Source organism: Sphaerodactylus townsendi, linkage group LG07, assembly GCF_021028975.2.
Source record: "Sphaerodactylus townsendi isolate TG3544 linkage group LG07, MPM_Stown_v2.3, whole genome shotgun sequence".
NCBI lineage: Eukaryota > Metazoa > Chordata > Lepidosauria > Squamata > Sphaerodactylidae > Sphaerodactylus > Sphaerodactylus townsendi.
The window spans coordinates 34,927,520-34,946,663 of NC_059431.1; the positions used below are offsets into that span (position 1 = coordinate 34,927,520).

General features: G+C 43.5%; 1 protein-coding gene across 2 annotated transcripts in view; it reads left to right on the top strand.

The window, feature by feature from the left end:
• HOMER1 (homer scaffold protein 1) overlaps positions 1-19,144 on the top strand; it is a 102,819-nt gene that overhangs the window by 31,474 nt on the left and 52,201 nt on the right. Inside the window, exons 2-4 of one of the 2 annotated variants that reach the window (XM_048503195.1) lie at positions 4,775-4,931; positions 10,148-10,279; positions 16,922-17,014. In XM_048503195.1, coding sequence (XP_048359152.1) covers positions 4,775-4,931; positions 10,148-10,279; positions 16,922-17,014 — 382 coding nt within the window. Of the gene's footprint in view, positions 1-4,652; positions 4,932-10,147; positions 10,280-16,921; positions 17,015-19,144 lie in introns of those variants that run through there. The other variant, XM_048503193.1, reaches the window with a different exon arrangement.

Genomic DNA, 19,144 nt, shown 5'->3' on the forward strand with positions numbered 1-19,144 from the left:
AACTGAGAGGTGGACAAAACAGATACCCAACCATGCAAATCACTGCACACTGGGCCACGGAGAGAAAGATGTCATACTACGACAGCTATCTGAAGATGCCAGCTATACATCCAGATGAAGCATTAAGAGCTAAAACTACCAGGCCACAGGCCACAGCCACACAGCCCAGAAAACCCACCAGTCAGTTGATTCCAGCTGCAGAAGCCTCTGACAATACATATAAGAGCTTGCTCACAGGAATTCTGTTATCTCTGTTTTACTACTTCCTGCCTGTTAACCTTCTGCCTTTTGACCTCTGCCCACCTCAAATGGGTATTGAGGTGGATGGTATTAAATTGGATATATAGATAGCTGGAACCTTTGGATGTCAGAGAGGGGAGGTCACTTTACCTTAACCAGATTACAAGTGAGCAGCAGATATGGATGCATGGTGTTTATTGTCATCTGGCAGAGGACAATGTCCAGGAATGAGGTAGAAATGAACCTGATTCCAGAGCACACTGTACTAAATATCTTATTGTCTAGGCTTGGATTTAAGTGTACAGCCTTAGATTCTTCTGACTTAAACTACAGTGCCAGCACATGCTGTCCCTGTCACATACAAACATGTACACTTATTTTTACACACACACACACACGCACACACGCACACCCACCCTTTGAATACATGGTAGGGTGAAGATTCATGTGAGTTCAGTATAACATTCTGGTGATGAGGCTTCAACAATGAAGACATATTTTGCTGAGAGACGTACTCAATATGTATACAAGCCTGAAAACACTTTCAAAGCAAGATCTGAACTGGTGGTTGTGGGTTTTCCGGGCTGTGAGGCCGTGGCCTGGTGGATCTTGTGCCTAACGTCTTGCCTGCCTCTGTGGCTGGCATCTTCAGAGGTGTATCACAGAGGGAAGTCTGTTACACACTGTGTCCTGATCTGAACAATTTATTTATTTATTTATTTATTTGTTCCACTTTTATACCGCCCTCCCCCAAGGGGCTCAGGGCGGTTTACAACATAATACAAGTGGATAAATAGAATAAAATGTTAAAATTTATATTAGTTAAAATGCAGCGCTCCAAGTAAATAAATATTTAAAACAGATGGCGTTCAGCCTTTCACTCCCCTGACTCTGAGAGGGGGACAGCGGATCTCAGTTGTTAATGGGCACCTATCAGCAGCCGGCCTCCCCAAAAGCCCGGCGGAATAACTCGGTCTTACAGGCCCTGCGGAATTCACTGAGGTCCCGCAGGGCCCGGACAGCTGGCGGAAGAGCATTCCACCAGGCAGGGGCCAGGGCCGTAAAAGCCCTGGCCCTGGTGGAGGCCAGCCGCATCATAGAGGGGGCGGGGACCTCCAGTAAATTGGCCTCTGCCGAGCGCAGAGACCGACGTGGGACATATGGGGCCAGACGGTCCCTAAGGTACAAAGGTCCCAGACCGCGTAAGGCCTTAAAGGTTAACACCAATACCTTGAAGACGATTCGGAATTCCACTGGGAGCCAGTGCAAGCAGTGCAACACGGGCGTGATGTGGTCTCTGGAGGCACCTCCCGTGAGCAAACGAGCCGCCGCATGCTGGACCAGCTTCAATTTCCGAATCAGCCTCAAGGGTAGGCCTGTGTAGAGCGAGTTGCAATAGTCTAATCTGGAGGTGACTGTTGCATGGATCACTGTGGCCAGATCCGCCCGGGAGAGGAAGGGGGCCAGCCGCCGGGCCTGGCGAAGATGGAAAAACGCAACCCGGGTTACATGGGCCACCTGGGTCTCCATAGAGAGAGATGAATCCAGGTGGACCCCCAGGCTGCGAACCGAGGGGGCCGGTGCCAATGAGACCCCCTCCCACACCGGCGGCTGGAAAACCCCTGCCCCCCCCCGGCGGCCTAGCCACAGGATCTCCGTCTTTGCTGGATTTAGTTTTAACCTGCTCTGCGTCAACCAACCAGCAACCGCCTCCAAACAATGCTGTAGAGCTGCAGGGGCGGTGTCTGCTCCCCCCTCCATTGACAGAATGAGCTGGGTATCATCAGCATACTGATGGCACTCCAGCCCAAAGCTCCGTACCAGCTGAGCAAGGGGTCGCATATAGATGTTAAATAACAGCAGGGACAACAGCGCTCCCTGAGGCACACCGCAGTAAAGCGAGCACCTCCGGGAAGCTTGGTCCCCGCACCACACTTGCTGACTCTGGTCCCGGAGGAACGAGGCAATCCATTGAAGGACAGTGCCCCGTACCCCGGAAACAGCCAGGCGGTGGGTCAAAAGATCGTGATCGACCACATCAAACCCTGCGGTGAGATCTAACAGCACCAGCAGCGCCGATCCGCCTCGGTCAAGCTGCATACGGAGCGTATCTGTGACGGCGACGAGAACAGTCTCCGTCCCATGCCCAGCACGGAAGCCGGACTGGAAGGGATCGAAGGCTGAGATCCACACCATCAGGATCTCCCACTTCCTAAGAATTCCAATGCCGTATTAGCATCTAATGATAATATTAACTCTCCAGGAGGAAAATAGTAAAACATTTGTAAAAAACCTCCCCAGGTAATATCAGATTCAGATCATGTAGAGATTAGGTTGGTGAAACAATATATACAGATTTGAGAGGGAAGGGCTCTTCCCCTAGTGCAACTACCCAGTCAAATTAGCAATTCTGTGCAGCAGCCTTGGAATAATACATTTAGAGATCGTGGGTTAAAGTCGTTACAGTTCTGGACTAAGGACTGGGATATCCACTTTCAAAACCCTAGAAGCAGCCAGTCTCAGAAGACTACCAGTGCTTGGGGACTGAATCTGCTAATGAGTACTCAGAGTACACAGTTTGAAAGCCATCTTTGGGATAGAGGAAGTTAGGATGAAAGTATCTCTATGATGTATGGTGAACTCAATTATTTATCAGAGATTCCTTGATTTTTTTTTCTGTTGATAGATACTTGACTATCCTGATTTGTGTTTCCTAGGCATAAAGAAGTATAATTTGATATATGTATTAAAAGCCATAGTGAGCACTGGTGTATCTAAGGGGGCAGGGGGGTCAGAGCCCCAGGCACAAGTTCTTGAGGGCACATTTGTACCCCGCCCAATTGCTCGCCTCTCCGGAACTCCCCAATTGCGAGCAGGGCCAGCTGGGCTCACCCCGCCCCCATCTCCATGTGGAGGTCAGGTGGGGGGCTGGCTCTGTTCAATCTCCACATGGAGATAGGAGCAGCAAGGGTCCATTTGAGCCTGACTGAAGCCAAGCTTGGATCCAGCTCTAAGCCACAACTTTAACTGTTTGCTCCACCCCCAAGCTCCATATCCAACTCAATATGGAGCTGAGGGTTGGGAGCAGAGCCAACAGTATAAAGGTAGAGGCCAGGCTTGGATCTGAGGTCTAAGCTGCACCTTAGAACTGGATTCAGGCCTGGCCTCAGTCAGGCTCAAATGGGCCCTTGCTGCTCTTATCACTGTGTGGAGTGTATGGGCAGGGCGAGCTTGGCTTGCCGGCCTTCAACTGTGCCTCATATGCGGTGGGGACCAGGTGCAGCTGTGGGAGGAGGGCATGGCACCTGGGCATGGCACCATGGCACCTGGGCCCCTGGTGCCATTTTAAGTAGATATGTTCCAATAGTGAGAGATTGTTAAATGTATTTTTCTTTTATGTACACTGAGAGCATATGCACCGGAGACAAATTCCTTGTGTCCAATCACACTTGGCCAATAAAGATTCTATTCTATTCTATTCTATTCTATTTTGAGGTGGAGAAGCAACTAGTCCCCCACCCCAGAATCAGTTTGGGGACTGAAGCTATATCATCATTTATTTATTTTTTTACCAAGGATGAACAGGGACGTAATAAAGTTTGTAGATGGCCCCAGTTTGTTCAGGAAGGTGAAAATAGAAGGGAATTGCGAGAACCTCTACCAATTGGCAATGAAAGGAAAGATAAAAGTTCCTTGTATGTGCAAAATGATGCATAAATCCAAATTTCACATATAAGCTGATTGGGATCTGAACTGGAAATGACAGACCAAGAAAAATACCTTTGTGTTGGGTAGCTTGTAAAAAATACCAGCTCATTTTGTAGAAGTAGTAAAGCCAGCATGATCTAGAAGTAAGAGTGTCAGACTAGGATGAGAAGAATGGCGACTGGACCAATTGATAAAGAACAGCCAAATAGGACCTCTGTGGCCACTGAGTCAGGGCAGAGGTCTTTGCTTGTGGGCATCCCAATGGCATCTGACTTCTTGTTGTTAGAAATGTAATGCTGGTGTAGATTAGTCAGTTGTCTAATCCAGAATGGCTACTTTTAACATTCGAAACAATCATTTAGTGTTTGGGTTTTTTTTTAGCAGATATCATTGTTCATTAAATATCAGGCCATAATAAAAATTTTGAATTGTCTTTATTATGATGAGTTGTGGAAAAGTATTGCTAGGTGTTCTCAATATACTAGCTTTATTGACAGCCAGTGTTAAAGAGGTTGACAGATGGGTGGAGGGGGAAGGGAAGGTGGTAGATCAGTAGTGCCTCTATATTTAGATACGTCTTTTTTATCTGACTGTACAGCTGGCCACTCACTTTGTTTTAAAGGACTCGTGTATCCCTTGCTTGTGAGTACCATTCATGTGCTTTGCAGCTATATCCCTCTCCACTCATAAAAGCTTGTGTGGGGGCAAATATATTACTCATGCAAAGTCAAGTCCATAGGACACAATGGAGGGAATATCCAAATGACGTATGTACAACTGTACTGCGTCCACATCAGATTCACCACTTTTACTTTTTGCCTTTCAGGGAGCAACCCATCTACAGCACCCGAGCTCATGTCTTCCAGATAGATCCTAATACGAAGAAGAACTGGGTTCCCACCAGCAAGCATGCTGTTACTGTATCCTACTTCTATGACAGCACAAGAAATGTCTATAGGATAATCAGCTTGGATGGCTCAAAGGTAAGCTGTTTGTTTAAGCTCAGGTAATCTATTAGAAATACTTTGAACTTTAAGCATAAGCTTTGCTTTAATTTGTGTTTGATTTAGAACACAGTTTTCTCTTGGAATGTGATTCAGGATGAGAATTTTCTTTGGAAATTTGTTTGAAGTAATTATTTATTAAAAGAGATATTTAAAGTGGTTGTCATTATAGATACTTTTATGTATTCCATGTAACTAAAGTTAGTGGCTCAAATATTTGCTGTGAAATGTAGTTTACTAATATCACTTCTCCAGAGGAGTAGGACAGACATTTGTTTAGTTGGCATACTTTTTAATTAAATATTTAATTAACACAATTCCATTTTCTAACACAAATTCTGGTCTTTTTTAAACATAATATTCAAATAGATGAAAGTATTTGTAGTACAAAAAAATTCTTAATTACACTATATATAAGGTTTTTGGTTGTTAACCTGTCTTCTCCCCTGCCCTACTATTTTTAAAGTGGATAAAATTCCCTAAAGTCAGTGTGAAGTTTCCAACTGGTTTCTTATATTAGTCAAAATACAAGCATATACATGTTTTAATATTTAATAATGCATAAAATACCATATACAAATTAACAGTTCAATTATTTAAAATACTGCTTGAAAAGTGTCACAGAACAACTGCTGTTTTGACTAATGTTCAGAATGCCTAAGGACAAAGCAGAGTTCTGGACTTTATAGAAAAGAAGAAGGTTTGCAGTTAGGTAATAAATATGTAGTTGTAGCAAGTGCCTGTTGGATTGCAAATGAAGGTAGAGTTTCCTCTGAAGAGGTGGAGGAGAACAGATACAGGTAGGAGAAGAGGCTACTTTTAAAAATCCTCATTTTGCTCACTAGTCTGCAGTGAGGATGTACCTTTAGGACTTTGAACTTGCAGAGTTTTGCCAAGTTCTTCGCATGTTACATCAAAACCCCAGGTTCCTGCTCCCATTTTTGTCTTGATGTAGATACTGTAAGAATTTAAATTCCCAATTTCTAGAAACAACTAATTTATGCCAGTCTGCTCAAAGTTTTTGTTTAAATTCAAGCATCGAAACATTGAAGCCTGTTTGTAAGAAACAGAGAAATCTTGTGAGGCTATCAATTCTGTTCAATGTCACGTTTTAGGGGATTGTTGACAATATCAGGGAAACAACTGTTGTGTACCACGGGAAAATTAGTTTACACAATTATCTAGCACCACCCACTGGATGTCTTAAATATAAAAACCTACAGTGTTCATTCAGTTTTCTGCAGTTAAATGATCACAAGTCCTCAGTTGAATAAAAGCCAAAACGTTGACATCTGACCTAGGCTGTCGCTAGGAAAATCCAAAGCGTCCTATCTCCCCACACTGCCCCCACAGCATTGTGAGATTTCTGAGCCCAGTATAACCTTTTGCTGGCCTATGATAACCAGTTCTTGCTGTGTAGTGATTGCTTGCTGCTCAAGGAAGCAGATTTTTTGGGACTGAAATCGCATACAGTACCCTGATTCCTGCTCCATAAGGACTGTAATGCATCTGACCTGGGACTTCAGTAATATCTGTCCCTTTTTGAAAATGCATTCCTTAGATCAAGCTGCAGTTTACCCTACCCGAGCATTGAACAAGTATATCTTTCTTTGGTATTCATGAGTGGCAGATTTAAGTCTCTTCTGGTGAGCCTCTATTTGTAGCCTCAGGAAAGATGACCTTTGCTTTCAGGAACTGATCTGGCTGTGGGTGTCAAACATCTCACGGGCTAATTATTGCTTTCAATAGAGCCTTCTCTAATTACTGAGTTGTAGTTTACTTGACTATGTAAATGTTATACAACAGTGATGGCGAACCTTTTCGAGACCGAGTGCCCAAATTGCAACCCATAACCCACTTATTTATTGCAAAGTGCCAACACGGCAATTTAACCTGAATACTGAGGTTTTAGTTTAGAAAAAATGGTTGGCTCTGAGCCGTGCGTTACTCGGGAGTAAGCTTGGTGGCAGTTGGTGGCTATGAAGCCCCCGTGCAACTCTTCCAACAGATGAATCACGACCTTAGGAGGGTTTACTCAGAAGCAAGCCCCATTACCAGCAACCGAGCTTACTCCCAGGTAAAGGATTGCGGTTTAGTTCTTCGCATGAAAATCAGTGGGGTTTAACAGCGCTTAACAGGGTTACCTACACTGCCTCTCCAAAACGAGGTCTTAGGTTTAATGCTAATAATTGAGCCCAGTGGCCCAGGCCAGCCTAGATGTGGAGGGAGGGGGGACTCTGCGCGTGCTCACAGAGAGGGCTCTGAGTGCCACCTCTGGCACCTGTGCCATAGGTTCGCCACCACTGTTATACAGCCTGTATTCTTTTGATCAATTGAAAAACAAAATTAGTTTACTGATTATGTTTAGAAAATTTTAGGCTTCTGCAGGTGGGAAAATTGAACTCCACAAGCAGAAATCTTTGCATCTGTGGAAACACTAATCTGAATTCAAGCATTCTATGTTTTCCTGTTGGTTTACAAATGCTATTCTGGCACACGGTACAGAAGAACAGACTAAGTCCAATACACAAGTTCTAGCATACCCAGAGTTTCACTAGGATGGGTCAGCAACCTTTAACACCCAAAGAGCCATTTGGACCTGTTTTCCATGGAAAAGAAAACACTTGGAGCTGCAAATACTTTTTGACATCTAAAATGAAGATAGCACTGTATATATTCTCATGCAGGGAGAAGTTCCCTTCTTTGGGGCTCATTTTACCCATCAAAGCAAAAGGGGGGAGGGATAAAAAGCCTATTTTGTACATGATTCAGATGACCAGCAAAAGAACCCCCGTTTCACACATTTCTCTTTTCTGGTGTTGAAAGACACTGATTATGCCCCCCCCCAAGAACCCCCTCAAATTCCATTCTGCTGCTGGGCAGGAGTAGGTCAGGGCTACCTTGGAGTTACGTTTCAGTTCACATAGCAGGGAATGTTTCTGTATGTGTTTTCTCCATTTCCTCCTCTCCCCAATGTGGTGGCCAAATTACAAGCAGATTAGTCATCCTGCATTCTGCTTGCACCAGCATGGAACAGGAGACATTGGTTTCCAACCCTTCAGAGAATGGCCCAGGACCATTTCTGCATATCATTTTGAGTTTTGAGTCTTTTTTTTTTCTAAACCGTATCACAAGAGTTAGGGCCTAGCCCTAGCTAATCTCTATCCGATCCCTCAGTGGAGCCTTTCCCTGGTATTCTCATACCTCATCAGCAAACCATTGAAACCATTGACATCATGTGACTTAGCTGACCTGTCCCACAAGGTTGTGTTCTTAGGTGCCATTACGTTAGCAATCAAGGTTGGGGACTTACAGGCTTTGATGTATCACCCACCATTTACCAAATTTCACTCGGATCAGGCCATGCTTTACTCTAGCATGGAACATCTCCTAAAGTTGTGTCAGCATTTCATTTGTGCCGGAGCATAGTCCTGCCTGTATTTTTCCCCCAACCCTCATCTGATGTGAAGAAAACTACATTGCTTAGGTGTGTGTAGAGCACTTCTGTTGAACTGAATAAATTTATTGTGCTCCACTGACCCAATTATACTTTTGTTTTATTTAGAAAGAACAACTTTTTTTAGATTAGATTGACACCTATTTGTTTGTTCTGCTGGCCATACCCTGTCCAAATGGGTGACCAAGGCTATCCACAGAGCTTATGCTGTGGCCCAAATAGAGTGTCCCATTACTGTGTGTGCTCATTCCACCAAGGCCCAGGGTTCATCAACTGCTTTTACCGTGCATGTGGATATCAGAGACATCTGCCGGGCAGCGACGTGGCCCAGTCCGTCCATCGTCATTTATCCGGCACTGCACCATCGATGTAGACTCCAGATGCGATGCAACTGTTGGGAGAGCAGTGTTACAGAGCCTGTTTAAGTAATCATGGAAACAAAACAGTGTTGTCTGTTTCTATTTTACATGGTCTGTTTTTCAGTGACAGTCTCATCCCACCTCCAAGGTTGTTAGTTTGCTACTTTCCCATGTGGAACCGCACATAAGACCATGAAGGTGGAAAACAATGTTGCATGTGCCTGTAACTGTTTGTTGAGTGGTCTTCGGTACAGGCACACATCCCTCCTTCCTTCCACACAGAGAACTACTCCTTCACCACTCTGGAACTTAACTGTATGGGTTCACTTGCAAGTAATGAGGAGTTGGTCTGTGATGGTGGTTTGAAAACATAAAGGATTGCTTCCTTCCCCTCCACCCTTGTGACCATTTTGGCGGGAAAGTCTCCCATCTTTGGCTCGAGGGGGAGGGAGCACTCTGGAGATGCAGGAATGCAGAGAAAAGCTTGCCACTCTTCTCTGTAGCAGACTTGAACATGTGCCTGCCATGTGTGCCTGCAGAGAAGACCACTTGATGAACAATAGTTACAGGTAAGTGCAACCTTTTTTTTTTCTTGTTCTACTGCCAATTCCTTTAGCCCCAACCTTTTATTCCTCATCTAGGGTTGACTGAAGTTTCAGGAAGTATCACTTGAGCTGATTAGGAGATAGGTGCTCTGCACACTGTGAGTGGGTATCCTTTTATAACATCTCTGTATCAGTTGCACAGGTCTGTTAACGCTTTTGTTTCAGAATGCCTGTCTTGAACAGATACTTCTTTCTTCTCACTGAATACTGATGGTTTCTTAAGCTGTAAAAAAACCCCTGCTTTTTCCTTTTGCATCTATTTTTTAATGCCCACTTGCTACTGTGATTAAAAAATACTTGGGAAAAGTTATTCGTTCTTACATTTAAACAAGTCATTTTTTGAATAGTCACAATTCTGCGGGCTATTCTTTCATAGATTGAACAGTGTATGTTTCATATTCTGTTGTACAGTGTTGTTCCCTTTGGTAGATCAGGCAAAAAATTAGGATCCTGTAATGTATTCTGTAATGTGATGTACAAAAATTGCTTTGAAGAAAATGTTTTTGTGTTTATTTTCAGAATGTTATTCTGTTAGACCGTATGTTTATGTAGTATCTGAGTCTTCTTTCCAGACAGCAGTCTATCACACCCATCTCCCCACTTACTATTTTGGTGTGTTCTTGGACACAAGATGTCACATGTTAGGGATGATTATCTTTCATTTCACTTTGAAATGCTGCTGGATGCTTAAGGTTTGGTTCTTTAGCTAGGTAACTGAATTTCACAATGGACTGACTGTTTTACTAAGCTCATTCTATAACTCCTTTTTGATAGGCAATAATAAATAGTACCATCACGCCCAACATGACATTCACAAAAACATCACAGAAGTTTGGCCAGTGGGCAGATAGCAGAGCAAATACTGTGTATGGCTTGGGATTTTCGTCCGAACATCATCTTTCAAAAGTAAGTACCGGAAACATGCAACTTTGACTGTTTAGGGGTTTCATTGGAATCTCTAAAAATGGTCCTGAAATGTTTTACGGTATGTTGTTAAGGAACAAGAAGTGGCCCACAATTCAAAGAATCTCTAAGCAATTCCTGAAATTTCTATTGTATTCCTTCAGTACATCAGCAAAAGCAGGTTAATTTGAGGGTTTGGGAGGAATAATGCCACATAAGTCATCACACTTAAATCTGTTCTTTAAATGGACTGATTTTTTTCTGTTGTTGATGCACCTCATTCTAACTGCTTGAAACTGGTTTTCAGTCTATTTGAAATATTATCACAACTGCTAAAATATGCTCAGACTGCTGGCCATATACCAGCTTGTTTAGCTGAAATTCAGAGTCCTTTAAAATTTCTGAAAACTGTTTGGGTTTGAACATAGGGAACTTTCTATGGAAGGAAACACCTGAATAATTGGGCAGCAAGTGGCTGTTTGTGCAGAAATTGTGCTAGTGTGAAGGTGCTCTCATACAGTCTTGGCTATCATTACAGATCAAGGTGGGGAAAGTGTTCTTGTGTTTTAGGCCTGAACCAATGCAGATTCCATAATCAATTGCTTATCCTAAGCCCTCTCAGATTCTGCAGTAGTGTTCCATTCTCACAAAGCTGCATCTCACTAGCAGCATATTTGGGAAACACAATATGCTTAGCTGCTGTATTGTTTGAATAGTTTACTTTCTTGCATACATTTTTCAGGTGGGTATAGCTTCCACTGCTCATATGAATGAAAACTTGTATACTCAATGAAAACCCACTTTTTGCCCAATTTGCACAATAATGATTGCATATATCATGCTTCCTAAATGGGGTGTTAGCTGGTTTGTTTGTTTTTTGCATGAATAGAATGCTAGCATAACATTTGCTAATGGGGTGTAGTGGTTAGGAGTGTCAGACTGGGATCTGGGGGACATATGTTTTAATGTGGTTTTATTGTAACTATTGTTTTATTGTGTTGTTCACCGCCCAGAGCCCTTCGGGGGAGGGGCGGTATATAAAACCAATAATTAATAAATAAATAAATAAATAAAAACAAAAAATAAAAAAATAAAAAAATAAAAAAATAAATAAAAATGTTTGAATCCGCGCTCTGCTGTGGAAGATTGCTGGGAGACCTTGGTCAATCATGCATGTTCAGCCCCTACCCTGCTTCACAGAGTTGTTAAGGTAAAATGAAAAAAAGACAATACCGTAAGTTTCTTTGGTTCCCTACTGAGGAAAAAGATACATTATAAATGAAACTAGGGCATTTTCTGCCTGGTCCAAATATCCCAGGATGGGACAGTGAATTATCCCGGTTTGTGCAAGATTTTTGCATGGTTCCTGGTCCTAATTCAGGTCTGCTCCACAGCATTTCCCTTGTCCTGGGATTTAAAAAAATCGCCAAATTGGCAATTCTTTTCAAATATCCAGCACTGATCCCAGTACCATGCAAACACCGTGGGATCTGGGCCAGTATTTTTCCCACCTCACTGCCTGCTTTCAGTGCCCCGTGCCCGCCTCCCTAGTCTTCCCTTCTGACGTCATGGTCTTCTCCCCCCGCACTGGCGTCTTGACTGTTTATTTGCTTTTACAACCTTGCCTGCCCAAGATCTTGGTGAGCTGCAGGGCTTGCTGGTTGTCCAGGGTCTCACCACCGCCATCCCCTCCTGCACTGCCGCCGCCCCCGTTTCTCTCCATCTCAGTGAACAGCGAGCTGGGCATCATCCCACTGGAGGGTGGGCTGCTAGCAGGCAGAAGTCTGGCCGGGTCTGACCCTGAAGGACAAAGCAGGCAGCAAGCACAAGCATGGTCAGGTCGCAGTCCAATGGGTCAAGGCAGGCAGTAGGCAAGAGATAGTCAGGTCACAGTCCAATAGGTCAAGGCAAGTGGTAAGCAAGGCATAGTCAGGTCGCAGTCCAATGTGTCAAGGCAGGTGGTAAGCAAGGAATAGTCAGGTCACAGTCCAATAGGTCAAGGAGAACCGAGGGGCAGGTTAGGAATCAATGCAGAACCAGGCACACAGTGGCGACAGGTAACATACTTGTTACACCCAGGCAGAAGCAAGCTAACAGCAAGGCTTATATAGAGAGCCTTGTTCAGGGGACTGGGATTCTGCAAGGTGTTAGTTCTCATCAGATGCAGAGACTTCTAATCTCCTTGCTTCCAAACGAGCACTCCTCCTTCTGTTCTTCTGCAGTAGCAGCCTCTGCTTCTGCCTCCTATGCACAGCTGGCTAATCATTGGGTTTCTTAGAAGGATCTGCAGGCGCCTCCAACTGTATGTCATCAGGCAGGGAAGGACTGGGGATTGGCTCTGCTGCCTGACCTTCCCCAGGAGCAGCCAACTCTGACTGCACTGTATCCTCAGGTTGTGCCTCAGAGTCCTCTGTGTCCTGGTAAGTACCTAGGGGTTGATTCATGACAGAGGGGCAGGATATTGCCTTCTTCCTCCTCCTCTTCCTCCTGCTCTTGGATTAGTGGCAGGGGTGGTATGTGGTGTGGTGGGGGGAGCCAAGCAGGAACAAGGGAAGAAGCCGAGGCAGATGGCCAGGCAGTGAAGGGAGCACCCCCCACGCCCGTTGTAAATTCAAATAAACCGGGCTTGTGCAAAAGAAACTGGAGTACTTCATCCCGGTTTTAACTCAGTTCCTGGACAGCCATGCGAAGGGAGAAACCGGGATAAAATGGACCCGGTATGTATGATCCCGGGTCTACCCTGGTGTAATGCAGAAAATATAATACTTCCCCTCCCCTCACCCCACAAACAAACCCACCCTGTCAGGAAAACCACTCTCCCTTCCCCTTGGATCAAGCATAGTAGTATGATACTCTCCTTCAGGGGAGGCAATGTATGCCAGTTTTAGCCTAGAGCTCCAGAATTTTCCAAAACCATTCCTCTCCAGGCACAGAATTCAATATGCGGGGCTACACAACAACCATAAAGACAAGGGAGATTGCAGAAAAGCTGAATGAATTCTTTGCATCTGTCTTCACCCAAGAGGAGGTGAGGAAAATTCCTGCACCTGAACCAAGCTTCTTAGGAGGCGAATCCGAGGAACTAACGAAGATAGTGGTAGACAAGGAAGAAGTTCTAGCAGCCATTGATAAACTAAATGCTACCAAATCCCCTGGCCCAGATTGCATTCACCCAAGAGTTCTTAAAGAGCTCAAGCATGAAATTGCTGATGTTCTCACTTTAATATGCAACTTATCCTTGAAATCAGGCTCCATCCCTGAAGACTGGAAGATGGCCAATGTCACACCAATCTTTAAGAAAGGATCTAGGGGGGACCCGGGAAATTACAGGCCAGTCAGTTTGACATCTGTTCCTGGTAAATTAGTAGAATCTGTCATTAAAGATAAAATTATAAAACATGTACAAAAGCAAGACCTGCTGAGAAAGAGTCAGCATGGCTTTTGCAGAGGCAAATCCTGTCTTACAAACTTACTAGAGTTCTTTGAGGATGTAAATAGGCATGTGGATAAGGGGGAACCAGTGGACATTGTCTACTTGGATTTCCAAAAGGCTTTTGACAAAGTTCCTCACCAGAGACTATTGAGAAAACTCAGCAATGAAGGAATAAGAGGGGAAGTCCTCCTATGGATTAAAACCTGGTTGAGAAACAGGAAGCAAAGAGTGGGTGTAAATGGGAAATTCTCACAATGGAGAGATGTGGGGAGTGGTGTCCCCCAAGGATCCGTATTGGGACCAGTGCTCTTTAACCTATTCATAAATGACCTGGAAGTAGGGGTGGGTAACGTGGTGGCCAAGTTTGCAGATGATACCAAATTATGTAGGGTGGTGAGAACCACAAAGGATTGCGAAGAGCTCCAAGCGGACCTTGATAAATTAGGTGAGTGGGCTAAGAAATGGCAAATGCAGTTCAATGTATCAAAATGCAAAGTGATGCACATAGGGGCAAAAAATCCAAACTTCACATACACGCTACAGGGGTCAGTGCTATCAGTCACAGACCAGGAAAGGGATTTGGGCGTCTTAATTGATAGTTCCATGGGAATGTCAACTCAATGTATGGCAGCTGTGAAAAAGGCAAACTCTATGCTGGGGATAATCAGGAAAGGAATTGATAATAAAACTGCCAAGATTGTCATGCTCCTTATATAAAGAAGCAGTGGTGCGACCACACTTGGAGTACTGTGTTCAGTTCTGGTCACCACATCTCAAAAAGGATATTGAAGAGAAAGAAAAGTGCAGAGAAAGGGCAACGAGGATGATTGAGGGACTGGAGCACCTTCCTTTATGAGGGAAAGGCTGCAGCGTTTGGGACTCTTTAGTTTGGAGAGGAGACGTCTGAGGGGATATGATTGAAGTCTATAAAATTATGCATGGGGTAGAAAATGTTGACAGAGAGAAATTTTTCTCTCTTTCTCACAATACTAGAACCAGGGGGCATTCATTGAAAATGCTGGGGGGAAGAATTAGAACTAATAAAAGGAAACACTTCTTCACGCAACGTGTGATTGGTGTTTGGAATATGCTGCCACAGGAGGTGGTGATGGCCACTAACCTGGATAGCTTTAAAAGGGGCTTGGACAGATTTATGGAGGAGAAGTCGATTTATGGCTACCAATCTTGATCCTCTTTGATCTGAGATTGCAAATGCCTTAACAGTCCAGGTGCTCGGGAGCAACAGCCGCAGAAGGCCATTGCTTTCACATCCTACATGTGAACTCCCAAAGGCACCTGGTGGGCCACTGCGAGTAGCAGAGAGCTGGACTAGATGGACTCTGGTCTGATCCAGCTGGCTTGTTCTTATGTTCTTATGTTCTTAAGATACGCTTTGAAAGTTTATCGCTGGTTGTCTGATTTCTGGATGAAAAAATTCTCCCCTGTAGCAGAAATTGATAGCTAAAATCTGTCCTTTAACTCTACAAAGGAAAACAATTGTTCTTTATTGTAAAGAGTTTGAAAATTTGTCCTTGTGCAAACATTGCTGTGTCAGCGGTGGCAAACTCCCTATTACCAGTAGATGTAAACTCTCCCTCCTGTTCTTTGGTGAAGGATGTAGCTCCACTTCTGTACTATTTCCAGTGTGGTCCTATGAATGAAACTGACTGAGGACAGAAGATCCAAACTGGCTACATAGGAGAGAAAATAAGACCCTTATTACACACCCTTAATTAGCAGATCAGATCCATGAAAAGGATGCTGAATATTTGGTTAGGTATACGGTCTTATCATTAAAGAGCACCAGCTGACCAGTGTTTGCTGCTAAATGACACAAAAACATTTAAGAAATATTAAATACACGGACAAGCCTCTGAATGTTGGAAATGTAGCCAAGTGATGTGTTTGATTTCTATGTGGGCAGTTTCTTGAATGTGCAGCTATCCTAGGGAGTTATGCAGTTGACCTAAGCTATAGAATTTGAATTCCAAAGACTCTGTACCTGAAATTCTGTCAGAATCACTGCAGTAGTTGGTTTTGTGAAGCCATATCAATACCCAGGCAACACTAACAGGTGGAAAAGGAAGTACGAGTCAAGAGCTGAAAATTGGAAAGCCAAAATGACTGCGCTGGCAAATTACAATGCATACTCAGAAGGGAAAGACCATTCACCTGAGATTGCAATACAGTATTAGGAAAAATTATCAGGGGGAAGACATTGCTCTAAATAAATGATAAGTAACTTGATTAGTAACTTGTAAATGATTAGTAAATGATTAGTAACTTGTGCTTGAGAGTTGATTACTAGTGTAGGGAGGATGAAGAAGAATCTTGTTGGACTCACAGGATACAAGTTTTCACAACTTTCAAGTTCTCTCAGTGTCCTGCCTGGCGTTAGAAACCCATCCTATCCTATCAGTAGCTCAGAAAACCAGCAGCATTTGATCATACCTTGAACAGCAGGCAGCCTCCCCTTGATCAAGCATAAGGTTGGCTCCTAATACCACAAGCTCTGGTTCTGTTTAACTAGTGTACTATGTCTAAGTCTTATACGTGATTTTTATCTACAAAGTAAATAACAAAAATGTCACAGCAATTGTATGGTGTGGTCATTGGACTAGGACCCAGAGGACACAAGATTGCATTCTTGCTCTTCCATGGAAACTTGCTGGGTGACCTTGAACCAGTCACCCATCTCAGCCTCACCTACTTCATGGTGTGTCTGTATGTGACATTTAAATGGAGAATAAAATGATGTAAGCTTTATTTTGGGGTCCCTGTTGAAAAAATGAAAGGGTGCAAATAAAGTGGACAAAAACATATCTTTTGTACATTGATTTTGAAAATGTGTATGCTGTCTCTCCAGAGATGTGCTACAGATACCAAAACAAAGCCATTAAGCAAACCACTGAAAAGCTAACCTACTCCATTAAATCAAATCAGGGTGTAACAGGTTGGTCCACTTTCTTATCAGCCATTCATAATCCAGAGCGTCTGGATTGCAGTTTGCAAACAGAATGATGGCAGAAGCTCTGTCACTTCAGGAAGGATTTTCAGAAGTTGTCTCTACTGTTGGTTTCACGTTGTAAGTCTCTGTCGAAGATAAGAATGTCCTGGCACAACTGTGTTTTCTTTGGCCAAAATATTAAGAACAGAGCGATCAGTAGAATTTTTTGAATGTAGTGTGTAATTTATGTAATCTTTGCGTTCAGTTTGCAGAAAAGTTTCAGGAATTTAAAGAAGCTGCAAGACTAGCTAAGGAGAAATCCCAAGAAAAGATGGAATTAACAAGTACGCCTTCACAGGTGCGTTTTGTTTAAATCTTTGTCGCTAGTTGGCATAATTAATCTATTACAGGCTTAATAGCAGAGTCATATCCTTGGTTAACAGACTGCATTCAGTACTCCAAGGCCGTGGGAGGGGCTGCAGCGATTGATGTATAAATATGAGGAAGCCTCCCAGAGGAGAGGAGAAAACAGGAAGGAGTTGGTTGGATTGGCATCTTACCTTCAGTCATAGCTGCAGTAATTAGGAGTCCTAGCAGTTCTTCCTCGACATCATATACTCCCCCCACCTCTACCATCAGACCAGCTCTGCTGACCAGATCCTGCCACATAGTTGTCTGGGTGACTGGTGCCTTTCTGTGAAGTATGAAAGTCTTCTGTTGCTCTGTAACAGACTTTTGCCTAGCCCAGGGGTCTGCAGCCTATGGCTCTCCAGATGTCCATGAACTACAATTCCCATCAGCCCCTGCCAGCATGGCCAATTGGCCATGGGCTGATGGGGATTGTAGTTCATGAACATCTGGAGAGCCGCAGGTTGCAGACCCCTGGCTAGCCCCATGCTTGACATGGTCTTTACATAGCAGGGGAAAGACTATAGGTTCACAATCCTTGGGGAATGGCTCTGGGTAGCAGGAGTGAATGCGGCTCTCAGATTGCTGTGATTTAAGCTGTATTCTGTGAGAGTAATGGAAATGCTTGAATGAGCACGTGTGACTTATTTTAGCCAGAGCTTTTTGCATTGGAGCCCTGCAGAGAAATCAATGTTCTTATTTAAAGTTGCCTTCAGCTGCAGGAAAAGGAGGAATATAAAAAAATAATAAATAACAAATCATACGCTGTGTATGTGTTCCTCTGAAAGATGCAGTGGATTAGATCCAAAGTGGCTCTTATACAAATTAAAGATAATGCAAGGAGGATTTCTGCAGAAGAAGCTTTTGGAGGGTAGTGGGGGTGAGGGCTGCAAAAGATGAGGAGGAAGAAACTATCCTTTCTGTGAGCCGACTTCTGCAGTTCTGTGCATTCAGCCCATTCTGCAACTTGCAGCCTCACAGGTGTCTAGGATTAAAGCTCAGGGTTTTCTTTCACATATGGGACAGTTGAAAAGTTACTATGAAAAATTTTCTTAGTCAGACAGGAGAAATACTTGTTCCAAAGATATATTGCAAAATCCATGTTTCTGCTGTTGTAAAACTTCCAATGAATGTAAAGGCTGTGTTTTAGTTTGCTGTATGAGATCTTGGGATACCTTCTATCTGTCAGTTTTATACACATGGCATTCCAGAGTTGTAAAAAAGTTTTTACTAGAGAAGACAAGCCATTTTATATATATTTCCCCAAATAATTGTATCTGGGTTTATTCTGCAGTAACTCCTGTGGTAACTGATTTGACTCTGCCCTTACACACACTCATACATTTTTACACTAATTAAACTGCTACAAGTTTGCACTAGTTTGACATTCCCTACATGTCTTCCAACATTTAATACCTTTGCTTTGTTGCATTTGTCATAATAGTGATCCTTCTGTTTCTCATCTAAATTTTTGACTTTCCTTTAAAAAAATCCTTACTTTTCATAGAGTGGGGGCCAGGGGAGGGGGGCATAATTCAGTGGAAGGATCTGCTTTGCATGCTAAAGGTCTCTTCCTGCATCTCCAGTTAAAAGGATCGGGTAGTAATTGATTTTACAAAGCTCACTGATGGAGATACTGGAGTGCAACTGCCAGTCAGACTAGACCTGTGGTGGTGAACCTTTGGCACTCCAGATGTTATGGACTACAATTCCCACCTGCCCCTTCCAGCATGGCCATGCTGGCAGGGGCTGATGGGAATTGTAGTCCATAACATCTGGAGTGCCAAAGGTTCGCCACCACTGGACTAGACAATGCAGACCTTGATGGATCAATAGTTGCAGCTTGAGGGTATTTCATGTGTTATGAGCCCAAGCAAGGGCCCAAATTCTTCTGAACAACTTGATTTGGAACTTCTCAATTTTTATAAAAAATGAGCTCACTTTTCATGGGTCTCTGACCAGTTGCTTCTTTTTCTTATTTTTTAATTCATGATCCTTTCTGTATTAGAGAGATCAAAGTGCAGTCTGAAATGTGCCCATACAGTAGTAGGGCATTTTAATTAATATACTACTGGTGTAC